The sequence below is a fragment of the Mustela nivalis genome, assembly GCF_964662115.1.
Source record: "Mustela nivalis genome assembly, chromosome: 2".
NCBI lineage: Eukaryota > Metazoa > Chordata > Mammalia > Carnivora > Mustelidae > Mustela > Mustela nivalis.
In genome coordinates this window covers 1,730,504-1,756,449 of record NC_139021.1, presented here as the reverse complement: position 1 = coordinate 1,756,449, position 25,946 = coordinate 1,730,504, and the positions used below count along the sequence as shown (strand labels likewise).

At 65.8% G+C, this 25,946-nt stretch overlaps 1 protein-coding gene across 2 annotated transcripts in view; it reads left to right on the top strand.

Moving 5' to 3' along the window:
- ADGRB1 (adhesion G protein-coupled receptor B1) overlaps positions 1-25,946 on the top strand; it is a 75,421-nt gene that overhangs the window by 14,856 nt on the left and 34,619 nt on the right. For both annotated transcript variants that reach the window (XM_082720424.1, XM_082720423.1), the window contains exons 3-17: positions 9,070-9,231; positions 10,352-10,462; positions 10,934-11,098; positions 11,212-11,376; positions 11,816-11,980; positions 12,225-12,389; positions 12,602-12,703; positions 13,720-13,826; positions 14,045-14,239; positions 14,440-14,508; positions 15,145-15,253; positions 16,964-17,107; positions 17,559-17,634; positions 17,780-17,882; positions 18,853-18,896. In XM_082720424.1, the coding sequence (XP_082576550.1) occupies positions 9,070-9,231; positions 10,352-10,462; positions 10,934-11,098; positions 11,212-11,376; positions 11,816-11,980; positions 12,225-12,389; positions 12,602-12,703; positions 13,720-13,826; positions 14,045-14,239; positions 14,440-14,508; positions 15,145-15,253; positions 16,964-17,107; positions 17,559-17,634; positions 17,780-17,882; positions 18,853-18,896 (1,882 nt within the window). The remainder of the gene's footprint in view (positions 1-9,069; positions 9,232-10,351; positions 10,463-10,933; positions 11,099-11,211; positions 11,377-11,815; positions 11,981-12,224; positions 12,390-12,601; positions 12,704-13,719; positions 13,827-14,044; positions 14,240-14,439; positions 14,509-15,144; positions 15,254-16,963; positions 17,108-17,558; positions 17,635-17,779; positions 17,883-18,852; positions 18,897-25,946) is intronic.

The following is a 25,946-nucleotide window of genomic DNA, read 5'->3' as shown; positions in this document are numbered from 1 at the left end:
CTGCTTCACCCGGAGGCCGGGGTCGCCTGGACCAGGGGGCCGTGTTCAGGATTCCGGAATGCGTGCATGAGTCCCGGGGTGTCGAAGGGCATCGCCAGCTGCAGACGGGGCAGACGTGTGTCGGGGTCCTCGCGGCGGGGCTGATGGGTCTTGTGCGTTCTCGGCCCTGGGAGCACCTTGGCTTCTCCTTGGAGAGCTGGGAGCCCGTGTGGGAGGATGAGACTCGGGGGATGGGGCGCCGGTGGGGCTCGGTGGGCAGTCCTGGTGGTGGAAGCCCCCTGGCAGGAGGCCTGGGGTTTTGTGGGAGCATCCAGGACCCTGGAGCTGTGGCCAGACTTGGGGGGGGGGCCACAGGCAACAGCTCTTCTCAGACTGCTGAGCTGTCCAGGCTGCTGAATACAGGCACCGGGCAGGGGCTGGGCCTGGCTGGGCGTTCCACGCTGTGCAGGCCACTCTGCGGCCAGGTGACATTGTCCAGTGCCCTCAGCCAGTGGGGTCAGAGGACTGGTCAGAACCAAGTCTTTAAATGCAGAAAATAAGCTCTCAGAGGTTACAAGGAAGCCAGTAATCTGGGAACAAGGTTCCAATCTGGCCCCCAGCTGTAGATCCTGCAGCACCAGGAAGCCGTGAGGATAGCTGGAGAGAAGCAGGGGGGTGGGGGGAGGGCACCGCCTCTCCCGTGGTCTCAGGAGGAGGCCAGCAGAGTCCCCGGGAGATGGGGACTGACGGGGGGTGCCCAGGAAACCAGCGCAAATGCCCTGGGGACATTAGATGTGGGGGCGGGGGCAGCAGCAAGGTAGGAGGCTCGAAGGACTGACCTTTGGGCTGGGCAAGATGTAGGACACTGTGTCCTTGACTTGGGCAGCTTCTGAGGCAAGGCGGGATGGAAGCAGTCCGTGGGGGGGGGCGAAGAGCAGAGCTTCGGGTCGTGGCCCGTTTGGGAGGTGGGAGGATCATGCGAGGCAGGGCCAGGCCCTGGCTGGCCTGTAGTCTGGCTCTGCCACTCCCCAGCGGACCTCAGTTGCTTTGTCGGCAAGGAAGGACTGTAGGCCCACATCAGGTCTGACGGGCCCAGGGCCAGGCCCTCGTGGCAGCCATGTGCATAAGAGCTGGGTGTGTTCACATCGCGGGGCTTTAAGCAGAAGAGTGACGCACTCTGGCGGTCCTCGGGCTGTCCGTGCAGAAGGCCGTGGAGCTCGGAGCAGGCTGGTCAGGGTGGGAGGGGGAGGGCCTGGCGGTAGGAGCTGACGGCTGTGCTGGTACGTGGGACACAGGGCAGGAGACAGCTAGACCCCACCGCCCCCCCCAAATTTCCAGCCAGGAGCTGGGAAAGCACTGGGTAGGGGCACAGTGGGGAGGAAGATCCAGAGGTCAGAGTGGGACTCCAGTGTGGGATTGCTGGGGCCCCCTCCAGGTGGGACTGTCCCTTGAGCAGGGCACTCTGGGATCTGGGGCACCAGGACAGGACCAGGTCAGCCCGCCCCGCACTCGCTGGGAGTCCTGGGCCAATCCCAGAAGCTCGGTTGGCCCCTCGGGCGGCTTGTCTTTAAAATGGAAAGACAAAAATAGTCTTTCCTGGGTTGCGTGAGGAACGCAGATCAGGAGGAAGCGATTCTAAGCAAACACGATGCTAGTAATGAAACACCAAGGCCCGTGTCCACTGCTGGGTGCGGGGTGTCGGGGGAGGGGCGCTGGGGGCGGAGGCGGAGGCGGGGGAGGACACGTTCGGGAGTGGTGCTCGGAAGAGGACAGGAAGGTGTGTGTGTTCACACCTCCACGTGCGTGTGTGTAAGCGTCGTACACTGTATCATACGTGTATGTATGCATCAGTGTGTGCGCACCGTGTGCCCGTGGGTACAAGTGTGTGTGCGCGTGTGTTCACACAAGCCTCACCCGTGTGTGCACGGGAGTGCCCATGTGCATGTGCAGGATAGCGAGCATGCACGGGTGCACATTCACACGTACGTGTGTGTACACACATGTGCACAGGATGCCACGAGTCCCCGGTGCTCGTGTGGGAACGAGTGCGTGAGAGCACCCACGGCACGTATGCATGTTTGTGCGTGCACTTGCACACACGTGTGCACAGCTGGTGCATATGCGTGCGGAGTGCGTGTGCGTTCTGAGGCTGTGCTCCGCGCAGGGCCGATGCCAGCGCCCTTGGCAAAGGACAGGGCCCAGGCTATGTGGCCAGGCCTGGTGGTCTTGTGGGAAGACCATTTGGAGCGTGTGGGCTAGGACTGCACGCCCTGTGGAGGAGGAGCCGCGCTGGGCAAGATGGGCCGGACGGCGTGACCCGGCCCAGAGACCGGGCGCCCCTCGGGGCGTGTCCCTGGACCGGAACACACTGATACTTCTAGGACCTTGGGAATAAATACACTCGTAGCAGTGTCACCAGCAGCCAGGTCCCGAGGGTGTCCTCTGTGCTGGAAACATCCGCACATATTAACAAGTTTCCTCTTTCCAGCAGCCCAGGAGTTGGCCCACCAAAGCACCCACCTTCCCCCGGGCCTTTGCACTCTCTGTTCCTCTGCCTGCAACACTCTCGCCCAGACCCGAGCAGGGCTCCCAAGTCCTTGCTCAGACATGCCCTCTCCACAAGCCCTGACCGTGCTGTGTCAGACGGCAACAGCCCAAGCCCACGCTCCACCCCCACACACTGTCTCCTTTTCGCTTTCCACAGCCTGCGTCTCCTGTGAACACACTGAGAACTCCCTGATTTGGTTGGGTCCGTCCCCACCCTCTGTCTCTGCTGGGGCACAAGCACCCCGGGACAGGTGTTGGCCCTGCCCACCCTGGAGCCCCCAGCATGTGGAACATGCCCGGCACAGAGCAGGAGTTCCTTGGAATAAGGCACAGAGATGTTCAGGCGGCAGCCAGAGTCACACAGCTCGTAAGGGGTGGGCTGGCCGCAGCGCCCGTGGCTCCCAGGGGGTGTCTGGGGGGAAGCTTGCACTTCCGTGCACGTTGTGTGCCGGCACATGGGCCGGGGAGAGGCAGCAAACACTTGGAAGACACACCGCTAAGCTAGGCAGGCGCCAGACCCCAGATCGCGGCCGCTGAGCCAGGTGCCCCGGGAGCTCCGCCCCCTCGCGCTGGCCAGGGGAGGCCGGAGCGGGCGCGGCTCTCCATCTGCACCCCAAGAAGGCTGCGTATGCCGGCGCCGGGAGCGGGCAGGCAGCCTGGCCAGCCTGTGGCCCATTTTCCGCCCTTCCCCTGCCCAGCCTGTCCAAACGCCACATGGCCGCGTCACGCCTCCGACCCGGCGAGCACTCCTCAGGCCAGAGCAACTGTCCCCCGTCCTCCCTGCCGGCTGCCTGCGGCCTGCGCCGCAGTCTCTCAGGGCCGGTCCCACGGCTCACCTCCCCGGCTCTTTCCCACAGTCTCTCTTTGCATTTTTCTGCCTCTGGTGAGATGGGCCATTTCTCTCAAGGGTTGTTTTAAATATTCATGTTTTAATTAAAGAATTTTATTGCAGAAGCGACATAGAAGATAATGAAAAAGCAGCATCCTGGGGGCTGGGAGCAAGCTCATGTGTGTCCCTGTCTGTGTCCCTATGTGTGTGTCCCTGTGTGACTGTGTCCCTGTGTGTCTGTGTCCCTGTCTGTGCCCCCACGTGTGTCCCCGTGTGTGTCCGTGTCTCCCTGGGCATAGATGTTTCTGTGTGTCTGTGCGTGTGCACCACCCACCATCACGTGCCTGCACAAGGAGGGGTGCTAGGCTGCCATGGGGGTCACCCGCCAGCATGTGGGTCCCGGGCATGTGGGTGTGGGACAAGGCTGTGACGCGGGGCCGAGAAGCCAGACTTGTTCAAGGCCACAGTCCTGGCAGGGCTTCGGGGTGTCCCAACCCTAAGTGCACCTCGACTCCTCTCAGAAAGAAGGGTCTGGAGCCCCTCCCCGGGGTCGACAGGGTACAGAAAGAGGGTGGGCTTGGGCCGTGGATGGAGGATGGGGTCCAGGTGGAAGCGCAGCATCTCCGGAGTTTGGGGGTGACAGGGGGAGTGGTGGGGGCTGGGAGGGTGTGCGGGCCTTCCTGCCAGGGACCAGGGCTGGTCATCTCAGCCAGGAATCTGCTCTTTTTGTACCAAGACCTGTTCACAAAAATCCAGAAAACCAGGTCTAGGACCCTTGTAGACAAGGCCTGTGCCGGATGAAACAGGAAGTGAGCCCAGGAAAAGGACAGGCTCAGGGAAGCCACAGGGGAATGCCCACATGCGGTCAGAGCCCCCCCCCATCGCCCCCCAGCCCAGGCTGCCGGGGATGCGGAGCCATACGGCCCTGTCTGCCTTCCACGTCCCAGGACGAGGGTGAGAAGGGCTGTCAGCTGAGCAGCCGAGGCCCAAGGGGAGAAGCAGCGTGCGGGGGCCACTGATGCCGCAGGCCAGAGCCGCAGTGGGCGCCGGCCAGGCTTTTAACAGGACACCCTTCCCAGGACGGGGATAGATACCTGCCTGGCCGAGGGAGAGAGGCCACCAGAAGCATGTACACCTGCAGAGGAGGCCATGCCAGACACGTAGGCAAGCCTCGTTGTCCCCACTGTGAAGTAGGGACGTGACAGGCCTGGTCCCAGGGTCTGCGTGAGGCTGAAGGAGACAGAGTGTCTGGCACAGGTACTCGCGGGAGCCCTCCCTGTCCCCCATACCTGAGCCGTGGCCCATGGCCAGTGGGCACAGCTCTCGGCCCTGTCCTGAGATCTGATGGTGGTTGCTGTGGCTGGTGGCCTGTTGGCCACTCGGGCTCTGAGAGTGGGAGCCGCGAGCCCCGGTGCAGGGTCAGCTAAGGGTGGTCCCCTGTGGACAGGGCTGGGTTGGAGAGGGCGTCCCCAGGGGTCCACATTTGCGCATTCATGTGGGCACGGGAGAGGAGGAGCCTGGGTGCCCCCTGGATAGGCCCAGGGGTGGGGGCAGGGGTGGGGGGTGCTGGAGCAGACAGCCGGTCCCTGGGGAGGGGAGCTGGGCCAGCCCCGGCAGCAGTGGCAGGGACCCACGGGCCGCCCCCACCTGCGGGGCCGGGGAGACCTCTGCTGGAGGACACGGGAAGTGCAAGCCCTCCTCTGAAGGGACGGAGGCCCCGGGGAGGCCTCCGACGTGGGGGGCCTGGCGCGCCCCCGGCCGGCGTAGACTCGGGACAGCACAGCCTGCAGGCTGGGGCGCTGGGGTGGGAAGGCGGCCGCAGAGGCCCCTCGCCGTTTCTCTCTCCTGGGCGGCCATTAATCGTCTCCATTCATCCATTAATGAGATGGAAATGAGACTCACAGACAGAGGGGCATTGAGCGGGGGAAGAATACGGCTTCTTTCCGTGCCCGGAGGGGCCGCCCGCCCCCCAGCCTTGCCCACGGCTCCGGCCTCGGGAAGCCCGCTGGGCACTGGGGCCGCGGAGAGCTTGCGGGGGGACCCGCGGTCACGGACGCCTTTGCTCGGCCAACACCGACGCAGGGGCAGCCGTGTGTGGGAACGCGTGCTACAAGCAAAAATGGTGACAGAAATAGCAGCTCCCATCTCCCGAGTGATCGCCAGTGGCCAGAGCACGGCCAAGGCTGGGGACCGGTATGTGACGGGGCCCGGGCCTCCGTGCGTGATCGGGCAGCGGGGACCTGCGCCCAGCGTCCCAAGTCAGTCCGTCATGAGGATCGAGGCTCCGAGCGGGACCAGACTCAGGGCTAGACCTAGAGGCTGGCCTGTCCTCCGGACCGGGCCGTGGCCCCCCTCCCCAGCCTCTCCTGACGCGCCCCCTCCTCCGCGCCCCTCCCCCCCCACCTGGGTCACCAAGGTAACCAGCCCTGAAATAGTGGGTGTTTTGGCAGCTGAGGCCTAACCTGAGTCTATCCTGAGACTCTGCGCTCGGCAGCAGTTGCCATGGGAACCGAGTGGCATCCTCCAATTAGCCCGGCTTGGACACCCTCTCTCCCACCCACTGCCAGTTTCCACGTCACTCAGGCTTCCTTGTGGGGGCTGGGCTGGGGCAGCCAGGAAGGACGGGCGGGACGTACCCCCGACCCTGTCACCCGGCCTGTCGCCCCAGGCTCTGGGCTTCTCCGTTCCTTTGGGTCCCCGTGACGGGATGGCGACACCACTGAGGCCTGCGGCCCGGGCTGGGGGCTTGTGGGCAGTCCTGGCCGGCAGCCTTAGTCGGGAGGCACAGGGGACTCTTAGAAGCTGATTCTGGGCTCCTATGCTTGCCAGCGGGAGGTACCACGGCCTCCCTACCTGCACCTGCCCGTCGGCGTGGGCACCGGGCTGCTGCCCGAGCCACCCACCCACCCTGGCCCCTGGCTGCTGGAGACTTGCCACCCCCTCCCCGGGCCCCTAGTCTACGCACCTGCTCGCGTGCCCGGCCCACCTCCCCACCGGCCGGCCTGCATATCGGTGGCATAAGATGAAACGACATCCACATGTGTATTTCCCACTCGGCACTGAGACCTGGCTTCGTGCACCTCTGAGGCTCGGGCTTCCTTGGCGCCAGCCCCCCACCTCCCCAGCCCCTGGCAGACCTTCGTAGCGGCAGCCTGGCACTAGCCCCTGGCTGTTGTGATCACCATCCTCTGAGCCTCAGTTTCCTCTGCTGTAATCAGGGTGAAGCTGGCCTCCTGGGTGGGCTAGGGCTCAAGGCTCCTGTGCCGAGGTGCCTGTCACAGAGGAGGGCCCCCCAGGCAGGCACCGGGACAGGAGGTCCACTGTGCAGGAGGTCCCCCAGAGGAACTGGCCCTGGTGGCCGGGGAAGGAGCCTCTTCCTTGGAGTGTCCGATAGCCTAGCTCGATTGTCCTTTGGCCTCTTCCTAGCTGGGGGGCGTGGACACCCCTCCACTTAAGCTGGCCTTGGTCTTCATATGAACAGTGGGAGCCACAGCGTGGCCCCTCCACGCTCCCCGCCCCTCCGAGGGAGGAACCAGGTAATGTGTAGCCTGCACATCATGTGTAGCCCCCAACATCACGTGCCTGCACGGGTAGGAGTGGCCCTGGCAGGCCCTTCCCGGGCCTGCCAGCACATCTGGGAGCCCCGTGTGTTCCTGTGGGGGGGGCCCCAGAGAGCAGGGTGCACGCCCAGCCCCTGTGGGGTGGGGACTACGGTCTGAGCCAGCCCCTCCCATGCGGTCCCTGTGGCCTGGATGCTGAGCTGGCCTGCCTTTCCTGTCCGCCAGCACCAGCCCACCGACGGTGAGGGCAAGAGGCTCACCCACCATGTGCCCTTGGCAGAGGTGCTCTGTCCCTCTGGGCCCAGGGGGAGGCAGCACCCACCAGCCAGGCCTTCCCGTGCAGCGGCCACTGGCTCCCCCTGCCGGTCGCATCCCAGCACAGGCCCACAGGCAATGAGGAGGGGCTCTGGCACCTTCCAAAGTGGCCGTTCAGAACAGATCAGCACTGCCCTGAGTCACCTGGACGCCAAGTAGGTTCTCCCTGGGGAAACTCTGACCCCAGTGAGTGCCCGCACCGGTCCTCCCCCAGCCCTTTCTTGCCACCGATCTCCACACCATCAATTCTGGGAAGTGGCTCCCTCAGAGAAGAGGCCTGAGGCCAGGGCGGGATGAACTTGACCATCCCACAGCCAGCGAGCGGTGGTGGGGGCAGCGGGGAACCTGGTCTCTCGGCTCCAGCCCCGCCCCCTGCCCCTGCTCCGGGTCTCGGGCAGCCTCATTCTCTCCCATGGGCTGGGGTCTGCTTCCCCAAGCCACAGATACAGCTGAACTCCCACAGGCACCAGGGGCCCTTCTCACAGGCCTCGTGTGACCTGCCCTTGGCCCTCGGGACTGCCCTGCCCCTGCCTCAGACGAGCCGCATGGGACAGTGGTCCGCCTGAGCGCAGCTTCCCCGTGGGTCCTGGCAATGCCTTCCAGTTCCCTGGACCCCGTGGAAGCTGGTGCCACGTCGGGGCGCCCCATCCATCGTCAGGGCTTGGCGGAGCTGCTTACCTTGACCGAGTGTGCTCTCATCCTGCTTCTGGGAGTGGGTGTCCCCAAGGAGACATGGGCAGGCGGTGGCCAGAGCCATGGTCCAGGCCCCTAAAGCATGGCCCTTGGACAGAAGCAGCCGTCCTCAGCCCATCAGCGTGGCCTCCACTCTCTGGCCTGAGACAGGCCTGACTCGGCCCTTACGGTCCCCCCCCGCCCGCTGCGCTGTACTTCATCCGCTTGGCAAGCTTAGTGGACTCGGGCCACCCAGGGGCTCAGACCCAGGGATGGATTTGGGAGGCGACAGAGCCAGGATGGAGGAGACTCACGACAGAGGCCTTCGTCCCCAAGCCCCCTCAGCAGCCAGGAACCTGCTCTGCCAGGTTGGGGGGTGGGCCTTGGTCTTCATATGAACAGTGGGACCACCAGGTGTGGGACCGTGGTCGCCTCTGGTGGAGTGAGGGAGAGAGCACAGGTCATGGTCAGGAGGTGGGGGGTTCAGAGGACACTGGACGGAGGACCATGGGAAGGGCCTAGCAGGGCTTGAGGCTCTGTGTCTGGGAGTGAGGGCCCCCTCTGCCCTGGGGCCTGTCACCAGAACCTTACAAGAGGCAGCCATGGTGGGGCAGGTGGGGCAGGTGGGGCAGGTGGGGCAGGTGGGGGCAGGTGGGGGCAGGTGGAGCAGGCTGTCTTTCATTCATTCCTTCATTCTTCAGACACCCTTGGCGCTCCAGCTGTGTCTGGCCCCTGCACCGGGGCCCTGGGTTCAAAGCCTGTAGAGACCTTGGCAAGGGTACCTGTAGATGGAGAACTGGAGAGCACTGTGGCCTGGCGCCCCAGAGGGACATCTGGGGAGTGGGGGAGGCCCCAGGCCCCAGGGCCATCCCCCAAGGCAGACCCTTTCCCCAGCCCCTCTGCCCCTCGCTGACCCTGCGGGCCTCTGCTTCACAGGCCCAGGGCGGCTGTCCAGGCCCGCCCTCCTCCCAGCCCGCCCTCGGCAGTGCTGTGCTGCCTCGCTGCCCGCTTCCCGGGGCGCGCAGGCTTCATACCAGCGGGTCCCGGGTGCAGGGACCCATGCCCTATGACCCGGCCCAGGAGACTCCCAGAGGTCACTTCCTGGAAGACACCCCAGCCCTCCGCCCCGCCCCGCGCCCTGACCCCCCGCCCTCTGATTCCTCCCAGGTGGCTGGAAGCTGTGGTCCCTGTGGGGCGAGTGCACGCGGGACTGCGGGGGAGGCCTGCAGACGCGGACCCGCACCTGCCTGCCGGCCCCCGGCGCCGAGGGCGGCGGCTGCGAGGGGGTGCTGGAGGAGGGCCGCCTGTGCAACCGCAAGGCCTGCGGCCGTGAGTGCGCGGACGACGCGCGGGCGGTTGGGCCTGGGGGGCCAGGTGGAGGACCCGGGTCGGCGAGGCCAGAGGAGGGAGGGAGCGGCCCAGGGCGGGGCCGGGGGAGGCGCAGGAAGAACCCGGGGCCGGGTGGGACCGGGGAGGCGGGAAAGGAAACCTTCAGAGCAAGGTCGGGTAGTGGAGGGAGGGGGTCCGGGGCGAGGTCAGGGGAGGGGAGGGAGGAGCCCGGGGCGGAGCCCGGGGTGGGCGGGGCCGGAGTGTCAGGAGAGGGGGAGGGACTGGGGCGGGGGCACGAGAGGGAGGGGGCCCGGGGCGGAGCCAAGGGTGGGAGGAGCCCGGGGCGGGGCCAGAGGAAGGAGTGGCCCGGGGCGTGGTGGGACCCGACCGAGGGGAAGGGAAACCTCGTGGGCGAGGCAGGGGGAGGAGAGGGCTTGGTGGGAAAGAGGGAACCGGACTTTGTGGGGCGGGGTCTGGGGCGGGGCGGGGCGGGACCGAGGCCTGTCCAGGTGCCCCTAGGACCTTCAGAGAAGACTCAGAAGCAGGGCTGGGACCCCAGCCCCGCCCCGCCCCGCCCCACCAGGAGGTGGAACTGGGTGGAGGACCTGCTGGCCCCAGCCTGACCCTAACTCCAGGCTGTTTCTCTAATAAGCCTTCAACGTCCTGATGCATATCTTAGCCGCTCCCCTCATGTTAAATCAGCCCGTAATGAGCCTGTCCTTCCGTGGATTGTCCCGTGAGGGGCCTTTCCCGGGAGAGGAGCTCTTCTCAAGAAGCTGGGGCGGAATCGGGGGCGTCAGGAGGCCAGGCCGCGGGAGGCAGGAGCGGGAGAGGGCGGCAGCCACTCAGACGTGGTCCTCTGGAGGAAGAGAGGGGAGGGGCTTAGGGCAGGGGAGACCCATAGGAGGAGTCTCCTGGGGACCTCACGGGCTGGTGTCAGGCCAGGGTGTCCCAGTCCCAGGTTCCCAACCGTCCAGGGGGACCAAATAACCCGGATGTGGAAAGCCTGACCCCACTCTGGCCCGGGACGGAGGGACACAGGGCCCAGAGCGCCCCTCCCGAATTCCCAAGGCGGTGCTGCAGGCGGTGGCCGGGACACTGACCTGAGCCCGTCCTGCAGCGGCCGGGCGTGCCAGCTCCCGAAGCCAGTCCCTGCGGTCCACTGACGCCCGGCGGCGCGAGGAGCTGGGTGATGAGCTACAGCGTTTCGGCTTCCCGTCCCCGCAGACAGGTGAGCCGCGGGCTGGGCGGGCCTGATGCGCCTGCAGTCGGACTGAAACCCTACAAAGTGGGGAAGGTCGGTTTCAGGGTGTGGGGTCTTTGGGCAAGAACTGCATGTTATTAGTTGCCGCTACATCTAGGTAACAACCTTGATGACTTACCTTCTGACTCCCTCTTAAGTGTCCGGCGCTTGTCTCCAAGCAGACTGGCTTTAGGGGATGGGTGTCAGGCAAGGGAGCCTGTTTGGGGCTAGACCCGGGGACCCAGAGGTGGCACAAGGACACCCACAGGGGCTGTGAGCCTTATAGGGGAGATGGCAAGTCCTGAAGGTCAGCCCGGGTCGGAACTAAGCCTCGCTGGCCGCCTGCTGCCCAGCGTGAAGGGGGTTGGGGGAGGTGGGGGCTTTCCTCCTCGGAGTCTGACCGCAGCCTCAGCACGGAGGCAGTGGCAAGCCTTCGATGCTATCGGTCTGGGCCCGCAGGTGACCCCGCGGCCGAGGAGTGGTCCCCGTGGAGCGTGTGCTCCAGCACCTGCGGCGAAGGCTGGCAGACCCGCACGCGCTTCTGCGTATCCTCCTCCTACAGCACGCAGTGCAGCGGGCCTCTGCGCGAGCAGCGGCTGTGCAACAATTCCGCGGTGTGTCCAGGTACGTCTGGGAGGGGGCGGGCCTGGGGGTGGGGCGGGCGGGCCAGGGGCCTGGGCAGCTGCGTCCCACCCCAGGGTGGCTGAGCCCAGCCGTGCCCTCCATTCCCTTCGCAGTGCACGGCGCCTGGGATGAGTGGTCGCCTTGGAGCCTCTGCTCCAGCACCTGTGGCCGTGGCTTCCGAGACCGCACGCGCACCTGCAGGCCCCCCCAGTTTGGAGGCAACCCCTGTGAGGGCCCTGAGAAGCAAACTAAGTTTTGCAACATTGCCCTGTGTCCTGGTAGGTGAGAGGGAGGGAGCTGGGCTGGGTGATGGGCAGCCCCAGGAGTCCAGGGGGGCGTGCTGGGGTGCTCAAAGGTCGGAGAGCCTAGGGCATTCTTACTTGTATGTCATGGGTGTTGGGACGGCATGGCCCCCCACAGGTGGTCACACCCGTGTCCCAGGCTTGGTGGTGGTGCAGTGGGCCTCAGAGGTATTCACACCTAGGACCCAGGATGCATGGTGGACGGGCAGGCGGCCCCTAGAGGGGCTCACGCTTGTGACCCAGGCTTCTGTCCCACCTTCACAGGCTTGGGCGGTGAGAACCCCCCCAGGCGTGCAGTTGTCCCCTGTGGCCCAGGCGTGGTGGGGTGGGGGGGTCCCTGGAGGCATTCGCACCCGTGCCCCAGGCTGGGTGTTCACGCTGGCTTCCTGTCCCATGTCTCCCCCGGGCCGGGCAGTGGATGGAAACTGGAACGAGTGGTCGAGCTGGAGCGCGTGCTCCGCCAGCTGCTCCCAGGGCCGGCAGCAGCGCACACGGGAGTGCAACGGGCCGTCCTACGGGGGCGCTGAGTGCCAGGGCCACTGGGTGGAGACTCGGGACTGCTTCCTCCAGCAGTGCCCAGGTCAGGACTATGCCCTGGGTCCCATGGGGGGTACTGGCAGTCATCTGGGGGGATCCGTGGGACAACGGGGGTGGTTGTGGGGCCTGTGCTTGCGGCGGGGGGTGGGGGGGTCCTGGTTTCTTTTTTCCCTTGTGGCTTCCTGCTGCTACATCCCTGGGTCCCCGTGTCTCTGTGAGCCCCGGCCCCCGGAACTGTGCCTTCCTAGTCCCCATCTGTGTGCCCCGTGCCTGGCTGTGCCCTGCAGTGGATGGCAAGTGGCAGACCTGGGCGTCATGGGGCGGCTGCAGTGTGACGTGCGGGGGCGGCACCCAGCGACGAGAACGAGTCTGCTCCGGTCCGTTCTTCGGGGGAGCTGCCTGCCAGGGCCCTCAGGACGAGCAGCGGCCGTGCGGCGCCCAGCGGTGTCCCGGTGAGTGTCCTGCTTCCCACCCCCCGCTGGGCTCTGGGGAGGAGCCCCCCCCCCCCAGCAGCTGGGCGGGCTTGCGGCTTAGCTCGCTGGGAACAGCTCTGCCTGGAGAGAGTGGGTGTTCTGGAAGGGTCTTGGCCTTCCCCCGTCTGCTGCCAACCCCCGGCCCCCCTTCCCACACCCCGCCCCACGTACTGCCTCTGGCCTCTCGGCAGAGCCCCATGAGATCTGTGACGAGGACAACTTCGGCACGGTGGTCTGGAAGGAGACTCCAGCAGGAGAGGTGGCTGCAGTCCGGTGTCCCCGTAATGCCACAGGTGAGGGCTGGGGGGACAGGCCATGTGGGGCTCCCGTCCCACCTCACGGACAGGCACCGACACGCCCTCCGGGCCTGCCCCAAAGAGCCGTCAGCTCGTGCCCACTGAAGCCAGGGCAGCACGGCTGGGCCCGCTGCGACCCGCCCCAGTGCTCTAAACGCTCCCCAAGAGCCAGTAGCCCCATAAAGCCCATCGCAAGGGATGGACCTTTATTGCTATGTGACGTTAGGACGTGACTTGACCTCTCTGAGCCTCCATTTTCTCGCTGTAAAAGGGGCTCTCCAGGTAGTGCTGTCCTAAGGAGAGGGTGGGGCAGTACACGCAGCGCGGGGACCGTGGTGGGGGCGCTGCGGGCAGGTGGGCTTGCATATCCCTGAGCCCCGCCCCATCTGGGTTACGTGTTCCCGGGAGCGCATGGCAGAGAAGCAAGATTAAGGAAACGCAGGTCACACAATGGTGTGACCTCTGGACTTTGGTCTGCAAGTGTGACCACATCCCCCCTTACTGTGATCCTGCGCCTCGCTCTGGAACAGGCGTCCGTTCCCCCACTTCGTGCGGCTCGTGGCCCGTGTCGGGTGGCCGTTCTCTGCGGCCAGTGCCATGGTGTGCACGCACAGCCATGCCCGGCCCTGGCCACGCCCCGGAAGTGCGTTCCCTGGCCCCGGGGCCCCTGAGGTGTCCACGGGATGCCCAAGCCAGCTGAGGCCCCTGCCGTGCTGTGGGTGGCGCTGGGCAGGACCCCGGCTGTCCGCTCTCCCGGGGGCTCTGGGCTGAGAGGAGCCGCAGGACAGGCCTCCCGACGAGCCGCGGCCTCCACCTCCATGCAGGCGGCGTGCTGGGTCCTTGCGGGAGCTGCCGCTGTACCTGCTGGAGGAAGAAAACAAGGGAGGCGGCCGCGCGGCCTCAGTGGGAGGCGGTCGGCCCGTCCCTGCTTCTGGGGGCTAGAGGCGCTTGTGCTGGGGAGCGGAGGGTGGGATCTCCCCACTGCAGGCAGAGATGACCCGCCGTCTCCCCAGGCCTCATCCTGCGACGCTGCGAGCTGGACGAGGAGGGCATCGCCTACTGGGAGCCCCCTACCTACATCCGTTGTGTCTCCATCGACTACCGGAACATCCAGATGATGGTGAGAGCGGGCTCTGGGGTGTCCCGCTCTGCCCGGCGCTTCTCTGCCCTTTGATCTCAGACCCGGCCCAACGGCCGACCCCCGCGGCATGGCCTGTGGACCTGAGTCAGCTCCGGCCACGGGCTGGGGGCAGCAGGAGGCCCAAGGGTGGGAGTCCTTGGGACCTGCCTTGCTGTATCCGGCGGAACCACGGCATCCACCCTGCTCCGTCTCCCCAGACTCGGGAGCACCTGGCGAAGGCGCAGCGTGGGCTGCCTGGGGAGGGGGTGTCCGAGGTGATCCAGACGCTGGTGGAGATCTCCCAGGACGGGACCAGCTACAGTGGGGACCTTCTCTCCACCATCGACGTCCTGAGGAACATGACGGAGATCTTCCGGAGGGCCTATTACAGTCCGACCCCCGGGGACGCGCAGGTGGGCTCCAGAGGGCAGCCCTGGGGAGGGCGCCTGGGAGGGTGAATAGGGAGTCCCTGACTCCAGCACCCCGCTACTCCCTGACCTGGCCACCTGCTGGGCCCTGACTCCCATTACTGAGCCCCGATCCCCGGAGCATACGGAACCAGAATTCTGGTGCCTTTTCCCTGCTCACTGGCACTTTTTCCTCTTCTTTCCAGAACTTTGTGCAGATCATCAGCAACCTGCTGGCAGAAGAGAACCGGGACAAGTGGGAGGAGGCCCAGCTGGTACGGACAGCAGTCTGGGGCCCCCGGGCCAGAGCAGCAGGGTGGGCACAGACATGTCTGCTTCCTTGCTGGGGCCCAGGCTAACCCAGGTGGGGTCCTGGGTTCAAGTCCCAGCAGGACCTCTGAGCTGGTCTGACTTTGATCTTCCGTCTCCCCATCCACCAGAGGACAGTAGCTCACCTGATGGGCAGGTGCAGGAAAAGGTGTGGGCCGCGTGGTACGTGTTGGGGTCACTGGGACATGGTCAGCCTCCCTTCCTCCTGGACTGACCTAGAGCCTGCCACCATTCCTGGCCCCAGGACAATAATTGGTATAGGACTGTGGGTATCCAGAGACCCTGGCCTTGTCCCCAGGCTGACCCCTGCCCACGAGCACAGCAATCTCTCTGGGCTCAAGGTTCTGTTGTGCACAATGGCAGCGGATACTCAGAGGTCCAACCCTGCTTCCCGAGTTGGGGCCAGAGCTTCTCGGTGCTAGGGAATGGGCGACAGGACCCTGGATAGTGGGTGACAGGTGCAGGAGCAGAGGAGCCGGAGGGTGCGTCCCAGGCTAGGTGGGGGCTTCGATGACACCCTTGTTTCCCTCCGTGGTCCCCATGGGTTCTGAGGTTCCCTGCCCCCCCCCACCCGGTCTCAGATGGGTCCCAACGCCAAGGAGCTCTTCCGGCTGGTGGAGGACTTCGTAGGCGTCATCGGCTTCCGCATGAAGGACCTGCGGGACGCGTACCAGGTCACAGACAACCTGGGTGAGCCCCTGCCCACTCCGCTGACCCCCTCCCCAGTCCTCTCCGCAGCCCTGGGCCACCCTCCACGTCGGTGTCCTTGTCCATGGGAGCAGGCGGCGGCCAGACGCCCTGCATGGGCCCTCCCTGCGCCTTCACATGGACACAGCCCCCAGCTCCATGTGGACCGTGAGATGGGATCCCAGAGGGCGACCACAGGGCGTCTCAGCCCGGGACACAGCAGGAGCCCTGGGCCAGGGCCAGCCCTCGCTTGCACCTCTCTGCACTGGGACTGCCCGGAGGGTCCACGGCGGGACCGTGCAGCCAGCCCGTCCGTGCCCTCTGCCCCCAAGTGTCTCATCAGAGGGTCTCCGGCTCCTCCCAGTGCAGGTGCACTGACCCAGTGGCCCAGTCTCTAAGATGGGACAGCCACCAGCGATCGCCTCGGGGGGCTGCAGAGAGCCCCAGAGCACCCCAACTACCCTGTCAGACACCTGCGTCTCACGGATCCCGTGGTGTCACCTGTGTGCCCCACGGACTCACACCCCAGACCCACACCCACATTCACACACTCGCACACCCTGCACACTCCCACACACACTGACGCCCTCACACACACACCTCACACACCACACCCACACTCGCACCCTCACCTCCCACATTCACACACACACACACTGACACCCACAGCTCACGCTCATACCCCCCCCACACATTCACTTCACACCCCACACACCCACAAACCCACACCCCACGGGCCTACACACGCACACACCCTTGCCCTACTGGTACCTATATACCCCCACTTCACACACCCCACCCAACCCCATACCCACACGCCCCATATCCCGCAGCAGTGGCCCACCTACCCCATATCCTGAATTCAGGGCCCTCAGCGAGAAGGGCCCCATCTCTGTGCTCAGGTCCTCCTAGATGGAAGGTGCCCTGGTCCCCAGAATGGACCACGCAGGGGCGAGGAGGGCATAGCCAGGGAGCCAGGCGGGAGAGGCTGAGGGAGTGTGGGCGGGGGGCCCCATGAGAGCACGGGCGGGGGTGGAGGTGCAAACTGGCTGCCTGTGCTGGGTTTCTGTTGGGGTCGAGGCCGCAGAGGTGGGCGAAGGCCAGGCGGGCTGGAGCCGCGGGCGGAGGCTGTGGGCTCCGGAGCCCAGTCCTTCCCCCACACCTAGTGGGGGCAGGCCGTGGGGCGCTGGGAGAAGGGGGCATGGCGTCCGCCTGACATTGGCAGGCTGGGGTGGGGGGGACTTGGAGACACTGGGACCCCCCCACCCCAGTCCCATGCTCCCAATCCCGTGTGTGCCACCTTGCCCCCACCTTGCCTCCAGGGACACCCTGGGGGGGGGGTGGGGTCTGTTCCTTTTTGTGGAGCAGGTGGGGAGGGGGCTGGGCTCCAGCATCCCAGGGAGGAAAAGGGGGCCACTAAGGTGACAGTACTCCGGGGGACCCCTCTATGGCCACAGACCTGACCGCAGAAGCTGCCTTTGACCCCTGTGGGGCCATGGGGGCTGAGTCAAAGCCTGGGTCCTCACCGTGGGAGGGCGCTCCTGCTGGGGCCGGGGGGTGGGGGTCCTTCGAAGGCTTGGGAGAGGCTGGAAGGTTACCCAGGTTGGGGCCCCTTCTGAGCTGCGAGCTCCCCAGGGCCAAGGCTCCTGGTTGCACAGCTGCGCTGTCTTCGTCTGTCTCTGTCCCTGTTGTCTCTGGGTCCGTCTACTCCAGTCCTCAGCATCCACAAACTCCCGGCCAGCGGGGCCGCAGACATCAGCTTCCCCATGAAGGGCTGGAGGGCCACGGGTGACTGGGCCAAGGTGCCGGAGGACAGGGTCACGGTGTCCAGAAGCGTCTTCTCTACGGGGTTGGCAGGTGAGGAGCCCCAAGCTGCGGGAGGGGCCCTCAGGGGAGACTCAGGCCCTGGGTCCGAGGGCGCACCCCCCAGAAGCTTCCTTCTGGAGTCTGGCCTGCTGCCTCAAGGGCCAAGGGCAGCCTTCACTTCTTCTCCGTGATCCTGAGGTCACCCCTTCCTCTAGGAAGCCCTCCCTGCTCTTCCTGCCTTTGAAAGATCCTAGGCGACCTTTGCTGAATGCTCCCATGGACCACAGGGAGGGGAGGGCCTCGCCTGCCCCCCCAAGCCCTCGGGGTCACTTCAGGGGACCCAGACCGCCACCCCAGCTCTCCAGCCACAGTGCTGTGTGTGTGATGGGGGTGGACACGACCAAGGAGCCCGCGCCTCCTCCCGGGGACTTGCCCTTCCCCGCACCGGAGTGCGCCCCGGCTGTGGCAGGCGGGAGAGGGTGACCGCGGTGCTCCCTTCCAGAGGCTGATGACTCGTCTGTGTTTGTGGTGGGCACCGTGCTCTACAGAAACCTGGGCAGCTTCCTGGCCCTGCAGAGGTGGGAGGCCCAGCGGGCCTGGAAGGGACGTGGCATGGGGGGGCGTGGGCCAGCGGGAGGCACTCAGGGGAGGGACAGGGAGGGGAAGCCTGGCCCTTGCGCCCCAGCCCCCCGCCTCCCCCGACACCTGCTGGCTCTGCCCCAGGAACACGACCGTGCTGAACTCCAAGGTCATCTCCGTGACAGTGAAGCCCCCGCCACGCTCCCTGCTCACACCCCTGGAGATAGAGTTCGCCCACCTGTACAACGTGAGTGCCATGCGCAGGGCCACGCAACTCCCCCACCTGCTCCATGGAGGGCCTGTGGCCTTCGTGGGTCTCCCTTGAGCCTGCTGCTCGCTTTCCTGCACGATGGAGGTGGAAACAGGCCCAAGAGGTGTGGTGGTCTGCTCAAGCTACAGAGCGGGGGACGCCAGAGGCAAAACTCAGCCCACTTCTATAGCCACTGCCCGGTCTCCTGCCTTGGTTTCCTGGGGAAGAGCCGTCCCCTTCTGAGAAATGAGTCTGTCCCGGGCCTCACAGTCCCACTGTGCCCTGCTCCTTGGGGCTCTCTGTCAGGCCTCAGAGGACCCAGGGCCAACGTGCCCTTTGGACCTGCTGAAAGCCAGGAAGCCAAGAGTGTGAGCAGATCCGTTACCCACCCAGGACCGAGCAGTGCCACATCTCGAACCCAAGGCCAGGGTCATGTCGAGAACTGGCCCTGATCTGTCCCACTGTGTGGCCTCTGGCGAGTGGCTCAGCTTCTCTGTGCCTGGCTCTCCCCTCGTAGATGGGAGCCACAAGCTTGGTGGAGACCTAAGTCGTTCCCACCAGCCCTCCGGGTGCACCACCGCTCAGGGGTGACCAGGACCCCTGCTGCTCTCGCTCCACAGGCCTGCAGGACAGGGTCTGCTGAGGCCCCGCCTGTGCCCACCCCACAGGGCCCCGTGGGAGGGGGCAGTCTCCCCAGCACGCTGGACTGGCTGCCTGGGCTCCTGACATGGGCTTCAGCCATCACTGCCCAGCCCCACTCGGGGAGGGGCCGAGAGTGGCTTCAGAGCAGGGCCAGTGCCTTCCCCACTCGGGGCCTCAGTTTCCTCCTCCTCGTGCTCCTTCTCTGGGGGCGACAGCAGAGTCAGAATGTTCACCTAGCAGGCCTGTGAGTGGCCCCGGCAGTCACCCTAGGGCGGGCCCCGGGCAGGGGGGCGCATGACCCTGACTCCTCCTCTCTCTCCCCCAGGGCACCACCAACCAGACCTGCATCCTGTGGGACGAGTCGGACGTGTAAGTTCACGTGGACTTTGTGGCCTCAGGGCCTCTAGGGTGGGCTCAGGGGTGGCTGGCCCACAGGGAGGGGTGTAGTTTCAGGGTCGAGGCCATGACCTCCCACCTGTCCGTGTCTCACGTGACCCCTCCCTGCCCACGTCTGGCTCTGAGGCAGCTTGGACCCCACCCAGCCCGCCACTGGCCCCTCCCAGGAAAGAGCTGGGCCAAGGCCCCAAAGTGGGAGCAGCCTTCGGAGAAGGAGGGTCAGAATCCTGGAACCAGGCGGGGGCGGTCTGAATCCTGGGGGCCGGTGAGGCCTTCCCTGGTGTGGTCAGAGGGTGGGCGTCACTGTCACCACCCGTCCCTCTCAGCGCATCCCTGAGGCATCCCTGCAGCCCTTCCCCAGGCCGCCTGGGAGTGTGAGGTGCGCCGCCCGGCCCTCTGAGCCTGGGGGGCATGCTGCGAACCCCCTGTGCTCGGGGTGGGGCAGTCATGGGCATGGGTCCTGGGAGGGCAGGAAGGCTCCCGTGGCAGCTGATTCTCGAGGCAAGCTCGCCTGGCAGAGGAGGGCGTGGAGGCAGAAACACAGCTTGAGCACAGCCATGGGATTTGGATGGCACATGTGGCATGTGAGGTGTGGCCAGGAAGAGCAGGAGGCTGGAGGACGGGCAGGATGGGGCCGGTGTGCGGGGCCGTTGCGTCAGGAGCTAGGGGGTCGCTGGCGTGGGATCAGCATCTACCCATCCACCGCCCCCTCCACCCCCATTCATCCACCCGTCCATGCACACGTCCGTCCGTCCGTCCGCCATCCTCCAGGGATTACCAGCCACGGAGAAGGCAGTTCTCTATCAGGTTTTGTCCTCAGCCTTGTCCTATCCACGCTGAGGAGGGCAGTAAAGCAGGAATATGTAGATTCCTATGAAAGCGTCAGCTCATGCCCCATGGCAAGAAGTGGAGCCAGATGGTTCTGGTGACAGGGGACACTTGTGGCAGGTGGGGTCAAGTGCCTTTTAAAGCAGGTTCATGGAAGCCTCTCCGAGGGGACGGTGTTTGAGCAGAGGCCTGACCTAGCACCGTGCACTGGAGACAACACTACAGCAAAAGGGACAGGCAGCCCCAGGCTCTATGCGGAGGCCACGTGGAGCCATCGGGCACATCCCACTGGCCTTTACCAGCTCTGGGCCTGGGGCGGCAGCTTGGTTGGGGGAGGGCTGGCCGGCCTGCTGCCCTGGCAAGTGGCCCTCTGGCTTTGGTTGCTGTCCTGCTTTTCTCTGGGTTTTACAAGCAGCAGAACCTCTTGGTATAAAATGGGGTGTCTGAAAAGAGTGATGGTGGCAAGACAAGGAAGCAGGCCCTCGTGCTTGCGGCGTCCTGGCCAGCCCCTCTGAGTCCCCATTCCCAGGCAGCCGGGCTGAGCTGTGGCTTCTGGTCTGTCCATCTGGCCCTTCCCCGACTCCCCAGGGGCTGTCCGAAGGCTGCCCGCAGCCCTGGGCCACACGGGTCACCCCTCCTGGAGGGCCTTCCTCTTTCTCCTGATGGCTCCACCCTCATTTCTGAGAGTCTCCTCACCGGCCAGTCCTGGGACCGTGTGAAGCTCTTGGAAGCAAACTGCTCTCCAGAGAGGTGGGCTTCACCCGCTTTGCCTCCCTGCACAGCAGCTGCAAGAGCTCCGGCCGGGCCAGCACGTCCCGCTCACGTCCTGAGGGCCTTCCTGTGGCCCAGGAGGACCTCAAGGCCAACCCTGCCCTCCAGGAGTCTCGGCTGCCCACCCTGTAGCCAGGTTCCCGCTTCTCACCTCTGGCCATGAACTCTTTCAAGGGCCGGGGGGCCTGCCTACCATCCCAGCATGCCCCACCCACCCACGGTCCCCTCTGGAGGCATGGAATGGCTAAAGTTTCTGTACCTGGGGGCCCAGGGCCCCAGCACAGAAGGAAGGGGCCAGCCACTGTGCCGTGTTTGCGACGTGCCCCAGGTAGCATTCGCATGCGAGCTCCCTGTTTGGTCCTGGGCAGGGTCCTGGGCAGGGCCCCAGGAGCCTGACTGCACTGTTGCTGCCACCTCGGAGAAAGCCGGGCCACCTATGAGCCTGTGACTCAGTGGGACTCTCCAGAGTGGGGATGGAGGAATCCAGCCCATGGCTGGGTAGCCTGGGGCCCACGGGGGAGGGTCTGAGACTGGGGTGCTGTGGTAGAGGGACCTGGCTGTGTCCCCAAGACCCACCCCTATTCTGTGCTGGATACCTCCCTTCCATGGCCAGGGTGGGGGGCTGCTCCTCACCCCATGAAAGGGCTCAGAGGAGCCCAGGGCTTCCTAGATGATCAGACAGAAGGTTCAAGTACAGGGCCCCAAGTCTGCTTCCACCTGTGACCCAGGAGCTGAGTCTGTGCTGGTGTAGACCCGTGGGGGGTGGGGGCTGAGAAAGAGGGTCACATGTGTGCAGGATTGTGGGTGGGGGTTTGCCGGAGAGGGAGGCAGTGACCACCTGAAGAGAAATAGTGATTTTCCATCCTTGACTGTGATCCCTGAGCCCAGTCCTAATCGCAGATGGAGTGTCTTGACCCCAGTCACCTGCTGAGCCCTGATCCCTGGTCACCTGCTTACCCCTTTCCCCAGGTACACTCTGAGCCCTGACCTTTATCAAATACTCAGCCCTGACCCTGGTCCCACTCTGAGCCTTGAAACTGGCCACACTCTGAGCCCTGACCCTGGTCACACTCTGAGCCCTGACCCTGGCCACACACTTAGCCCCGACCCCGGTCACACACTGAGCCCTGATCCTGGTCACTCTGAGCCCTGAGCCCTGGTCATACTCTGAGCCCTGATCCTGGTCCCACTCTGAGCCCTGACCCTGGTCACACACTTAGCCCCGACCCCGGTCACATGCTGAACCCTGATCCCTGGTCACACACTTAGCCCTGACCCCGGTCACATGCTGAACCCTGATCCTGGTCCCTCTCTGAGCCCTAATCCTGGTCACACACTGAGCCCTGACCCTGGCCCCATACTGAACTCTGATCCTGGTCACACTCTGAATGCTGACCCTGTCACACATTGAGCCCTGACCCCGGTCACACTCTGAGCCCTGACCCTGGCCCCATGCTGAACTCTGATCCTGGTCACACTCTGAATGCTGACCCTGTCACACATTGAGCCCTGACCCCGGTCACACTCTGAGCCCTGACCCTGGTCACACACTTAGCCCTGACCCCGGTCACATGCTGAACCCTGATCCTGGTCCCTCTCTGAGCCCTAATCCTGGTCACACACTGAGCCCTGACCCTGGCCCCATGCTGAACTCTGATCCTGGTCACACTCTGAATGCTGACCCTGTCACACACTGAGCCCTGACCCCGGTCACACTCTGAGCCCTGACCCCGGTCACACTCTGAGCCCTGATCCTTGTCCTGCTCTGAGCCCTCATCCTGGTCCTGCTCTGAGCCCTGAACCTGGTCACACTCTGAGCCCTGACCCCGGTGACACAGTGAGCCCTGACCCCGGTCACATGCTGAGCCCTGCCCCTGTGTCTTCTCTGGAACCTGTTCAGATGATCACATGAGTGTCACGTGCTTACCAGGCCACCTCCTCTTCTAAACACATGCGACAGTTGGCCATGTGATGTGCTCGTCTTAGAAATACTGAGTCAGAGGCTCCCGCCCACAGCACAGACCCTCCACGGCCTCGCCCCCAGCTACACACACATTTCCACACGAAGCCTCAACACCCACGCTCAGCGGCTCGGTTAACTCTGGTTCCTGACGGCTCCCTGGAGCCCCCTCGCCCCAGGCGCCCGCATTATGCGGCCAAATCCCCCTTCCCAGCCGAAGACCCCGACGGCCCGCTCCAAATCCCCGGCTGGTGCTCGGCGCCCCCCCCCCCCCCCACCGCCAAGCACTGCAGCAGCCTGGCCCTGGCAGGGAGGCCCGGGGAGCGGGGGCGTTGGGGAGGGAGAGGGGGGTGTGCGGAGCTCCCCGCTGTGCCGGAGGGCAGGTGGAGGATAGACTGGGCGACAGAGCTGACGAGGGTCCGGAGCCCGTCCTGGGCCCCGTCTCCTGGGCCTCCGGCATCTCCCTCGTGGCAGCCGCTAAGTTAGAACCTTGAAGTCAGCGCCGGCAAGATTCCGGGAGACCATCTGCTCTGCTCCGCTGGGCCCTGTGTGCAGGTGGGGGGCAGGGACTCCCCGCCGGTGAGCCTCCTGGGATGCCCGAGTTTTGGGGGAGGCTGTGCGGGGGACCGGCCCCAGGGGCCCAGGACCCACACGGAGCCTCTGACCAGTGCTCCTGCCTTGGGGCTTTCTCCCTCTGGCGAGCTGAGCCAGCGGTGCGGAAGCCCAGCCCCGATCCAGGCTCTTCAGACATGCCTCCTTGACTCCCACGGGCTGCTGTCTGCAGAGCAGCAGGCCTGGGAGGCCGTCTGGCCTGGCCCTGCCACCCAGGGACAGGCGGGACCCAGGCTCGCCCCTCCCCTGGGGCCCCTGCCCCCGTGTGTGTCCCAGTCCCTCTACGAGCCTTGCCCCTATCCTTGGTTTCCGTGGAGAGGGCCGTGAGGGGCAGGCTGAGGGGCGGGGGAGCGGAAGGGAGAGTCGGCAGGGTCCTTAGGTCCCTGTCAGCGGCTGGGAGCCAGCCGGAGTCCTCCCACTAAGGCTGGTTTCTGATGGGGGCAGAGGTGGCAGGCAGGAGGGAGATGGGAGAGGGCGGCCCGTGCCCCCCTCCCACCCCTGCAGTCCGCCCCAGCCCCTTCCCCTGTGCCCTTCCCTCCTCTGAGTCTCCCCCTACTTTGTCCTTGGGGGGCGGGGGCTGGCAGGGCCACGCTGGGGACCTGCCCTCTCCTGCAGGGGCTGCTGAGCCCAGGCCTTCCTGTCTCCTTGCAGGGGCGGGAGCGGGAGGGGGCAGATGGGCCAGGAGGTCATGGCACCCCCGGCTGCTTCCTGGCTGACAGCCCGGTTCCCCCCGGCCACTGCCCTCCACTCCACGGGCCCCTCGCTGCTGCCCCCCTCAGGGACGGGTGGCCTGTTTGCGCCTGGCCCCTGTGCCCAGTTCGGCTGCAGCCTCCAACACCACCTGCTCTGAGAGGCGCGTCCTGCCCGTTTTCCCACACTCACAGTCCTGCCCCTCCTTCCCAGCTCAGACCCCAGGGAGTATTTGCTGCCTCCTGTTTGCCCCTACTCCTGCGGAACAGGGTCCCCCGGGCAGGGCCTGGGTCTCGTCCACTGCCCACGTGTCTCCCCTGCTGGGGACACACAGTTAAGCCCCCAGGAGGTGAACAGAGGCTGCTGGACTGTGCCCCGTTTGAAGGGGGCCCCTCATCCTCAGGGGACTGGGACTCGCCCGTTCCCTCCTTCCCTGCAGCCAGTCTGCCCAGTGGGGTCTGGCAGCATCCCACTGTCGAGGTGCCCCCACGCCACCCACCCAGCGGGATATCCACCAAGGTGCGCCCGCCCCTCACCACTCACTTGTGGGATGAGGGGGGCCCCCAGGAGGGCAGGGGCTGAGGAATCTGCCCCCACTGGAATGCCTGCTGGGCTGGGTGTCCCAAGGGTGGGAGGTCCTGTGTGTGTCCTCCAGCCTCACTTGGCGGGTCAGGGGAGCTCCTTGTTCCAGCTGGGGAACCCCGGCTCTGCCACACCCACCGCGCACGCCCAGGCCTCAGCCTCTCTGACCGTATGATGGAGGGGACAGACCCACGCTGGGGAGGTGTCGCCAGCCCCCCAGGCCCCCCCCCCCAGGCACCTCACAGGCCGCGGCAGAGGACAGGACTGCCAGTGCTGGCCCAGAGCTGGCCACGGCCCTATCTGCCCCCTTCCTGTCCTGAAGCTCCCCCTTGCTTTCCCCCCTCATTCTGCTGGAACAGCATGCTGGTCACTCCTGGCCGGGGACAGACCCGGGGGCATGTCTAGAGAGGGAGCTCTGGCCGAGGAAGGGGGTGGTCTGGCCAGGAGCACGGCGGGTTGGTGTGGAGGGCACATCTCGGGGCGGGGCCCTTCCCTGCACACGAGCCTCCTTCTGCTGTGTGTCAGCTGTGACCCGAGGCCCCTGCATCCGTCCCATAGCCTCTCCACACGCGCAGGTGGGTGGGGATGGGGTCCTCTGAGCAGAGCACCCACAGAGACACAGGGGTCAAGGAGAGGGGCCCCTGAGCTCAAGAAACCAGGCCAGCAGAGTGGGACCGGCGCCGGGTGGCACGCAGGTGGCCCTATTTCAGAGGTGCCGGCAGGGGCGGGAGATGGGCTGGCGGGAGTGCGGTGTAGATGAAGTCACCTACGTTGCTTGTTTGTGGCCGCAGGGCCGAGTGGCCAGAGGCCTGGGAAGGGGGGCTTGGGACCAGGCGGGGCCGTTGTCATCGGCACCCGCACTCCCCCAGCAGCCCCTCCACAGGCTCTGCCACGTGAGTCTGTGCCCGGCTCTGGCTTGGGGGGGGTGGGCCACGTTGCTGCAGGAAGGGGTGCACGCGGCGACGCACAGGGCCCCTCTGGCCAGCGCACAGAGTTGCTTTGGAGCGCTCCTAGCCGGGCCCCGTCCCCCCGTCCGGCTGTCCTTCCAGGGGCACTGTGCCGGAGACGCATGTTCCCAGCGGCGCCCACCCACAGGGCATGCTCTGCCCATGGGCACACGGGGCCCCCCTGCATCCACCCAAGAGGGGCTCCACCGTGCTCCAACATCTGGTCCCGCAGGGACCGCCCTGCCCAGACCCCGTCCTGCCGCCATCCCCACCCTCCCGGGACCCTCCCAGGCCCAGCCCCGCAGGCTGCCGGGCCTTCGCCCACCCTGTCATAACGGCGGTGTCTGTCCATCCCTCTCAGAGACCAGGCCCCCAGGTCCAGAGCACCCGCTGTGACCCGGCAGCTGGACCGGTGGGAGGAGCAGGGGTCCTGCCTGCTGCAGGCCTGGCCTCGAAGCCCGGCCCCATTCCTTACTAACCGGGTCGTGGTGGGTGAGCCCTTTTGGCTCCTTGAGACATGGGGTTGCCGCAGGGCCGAAATGAGGTGATTGGTGTTGAGGACAGGTGGGTCAGTGGGAAATGGTCAGCAGGTAGGCGCTGTCCCTACCCGTCCTCCAGGAAGCTCGGGAGAGG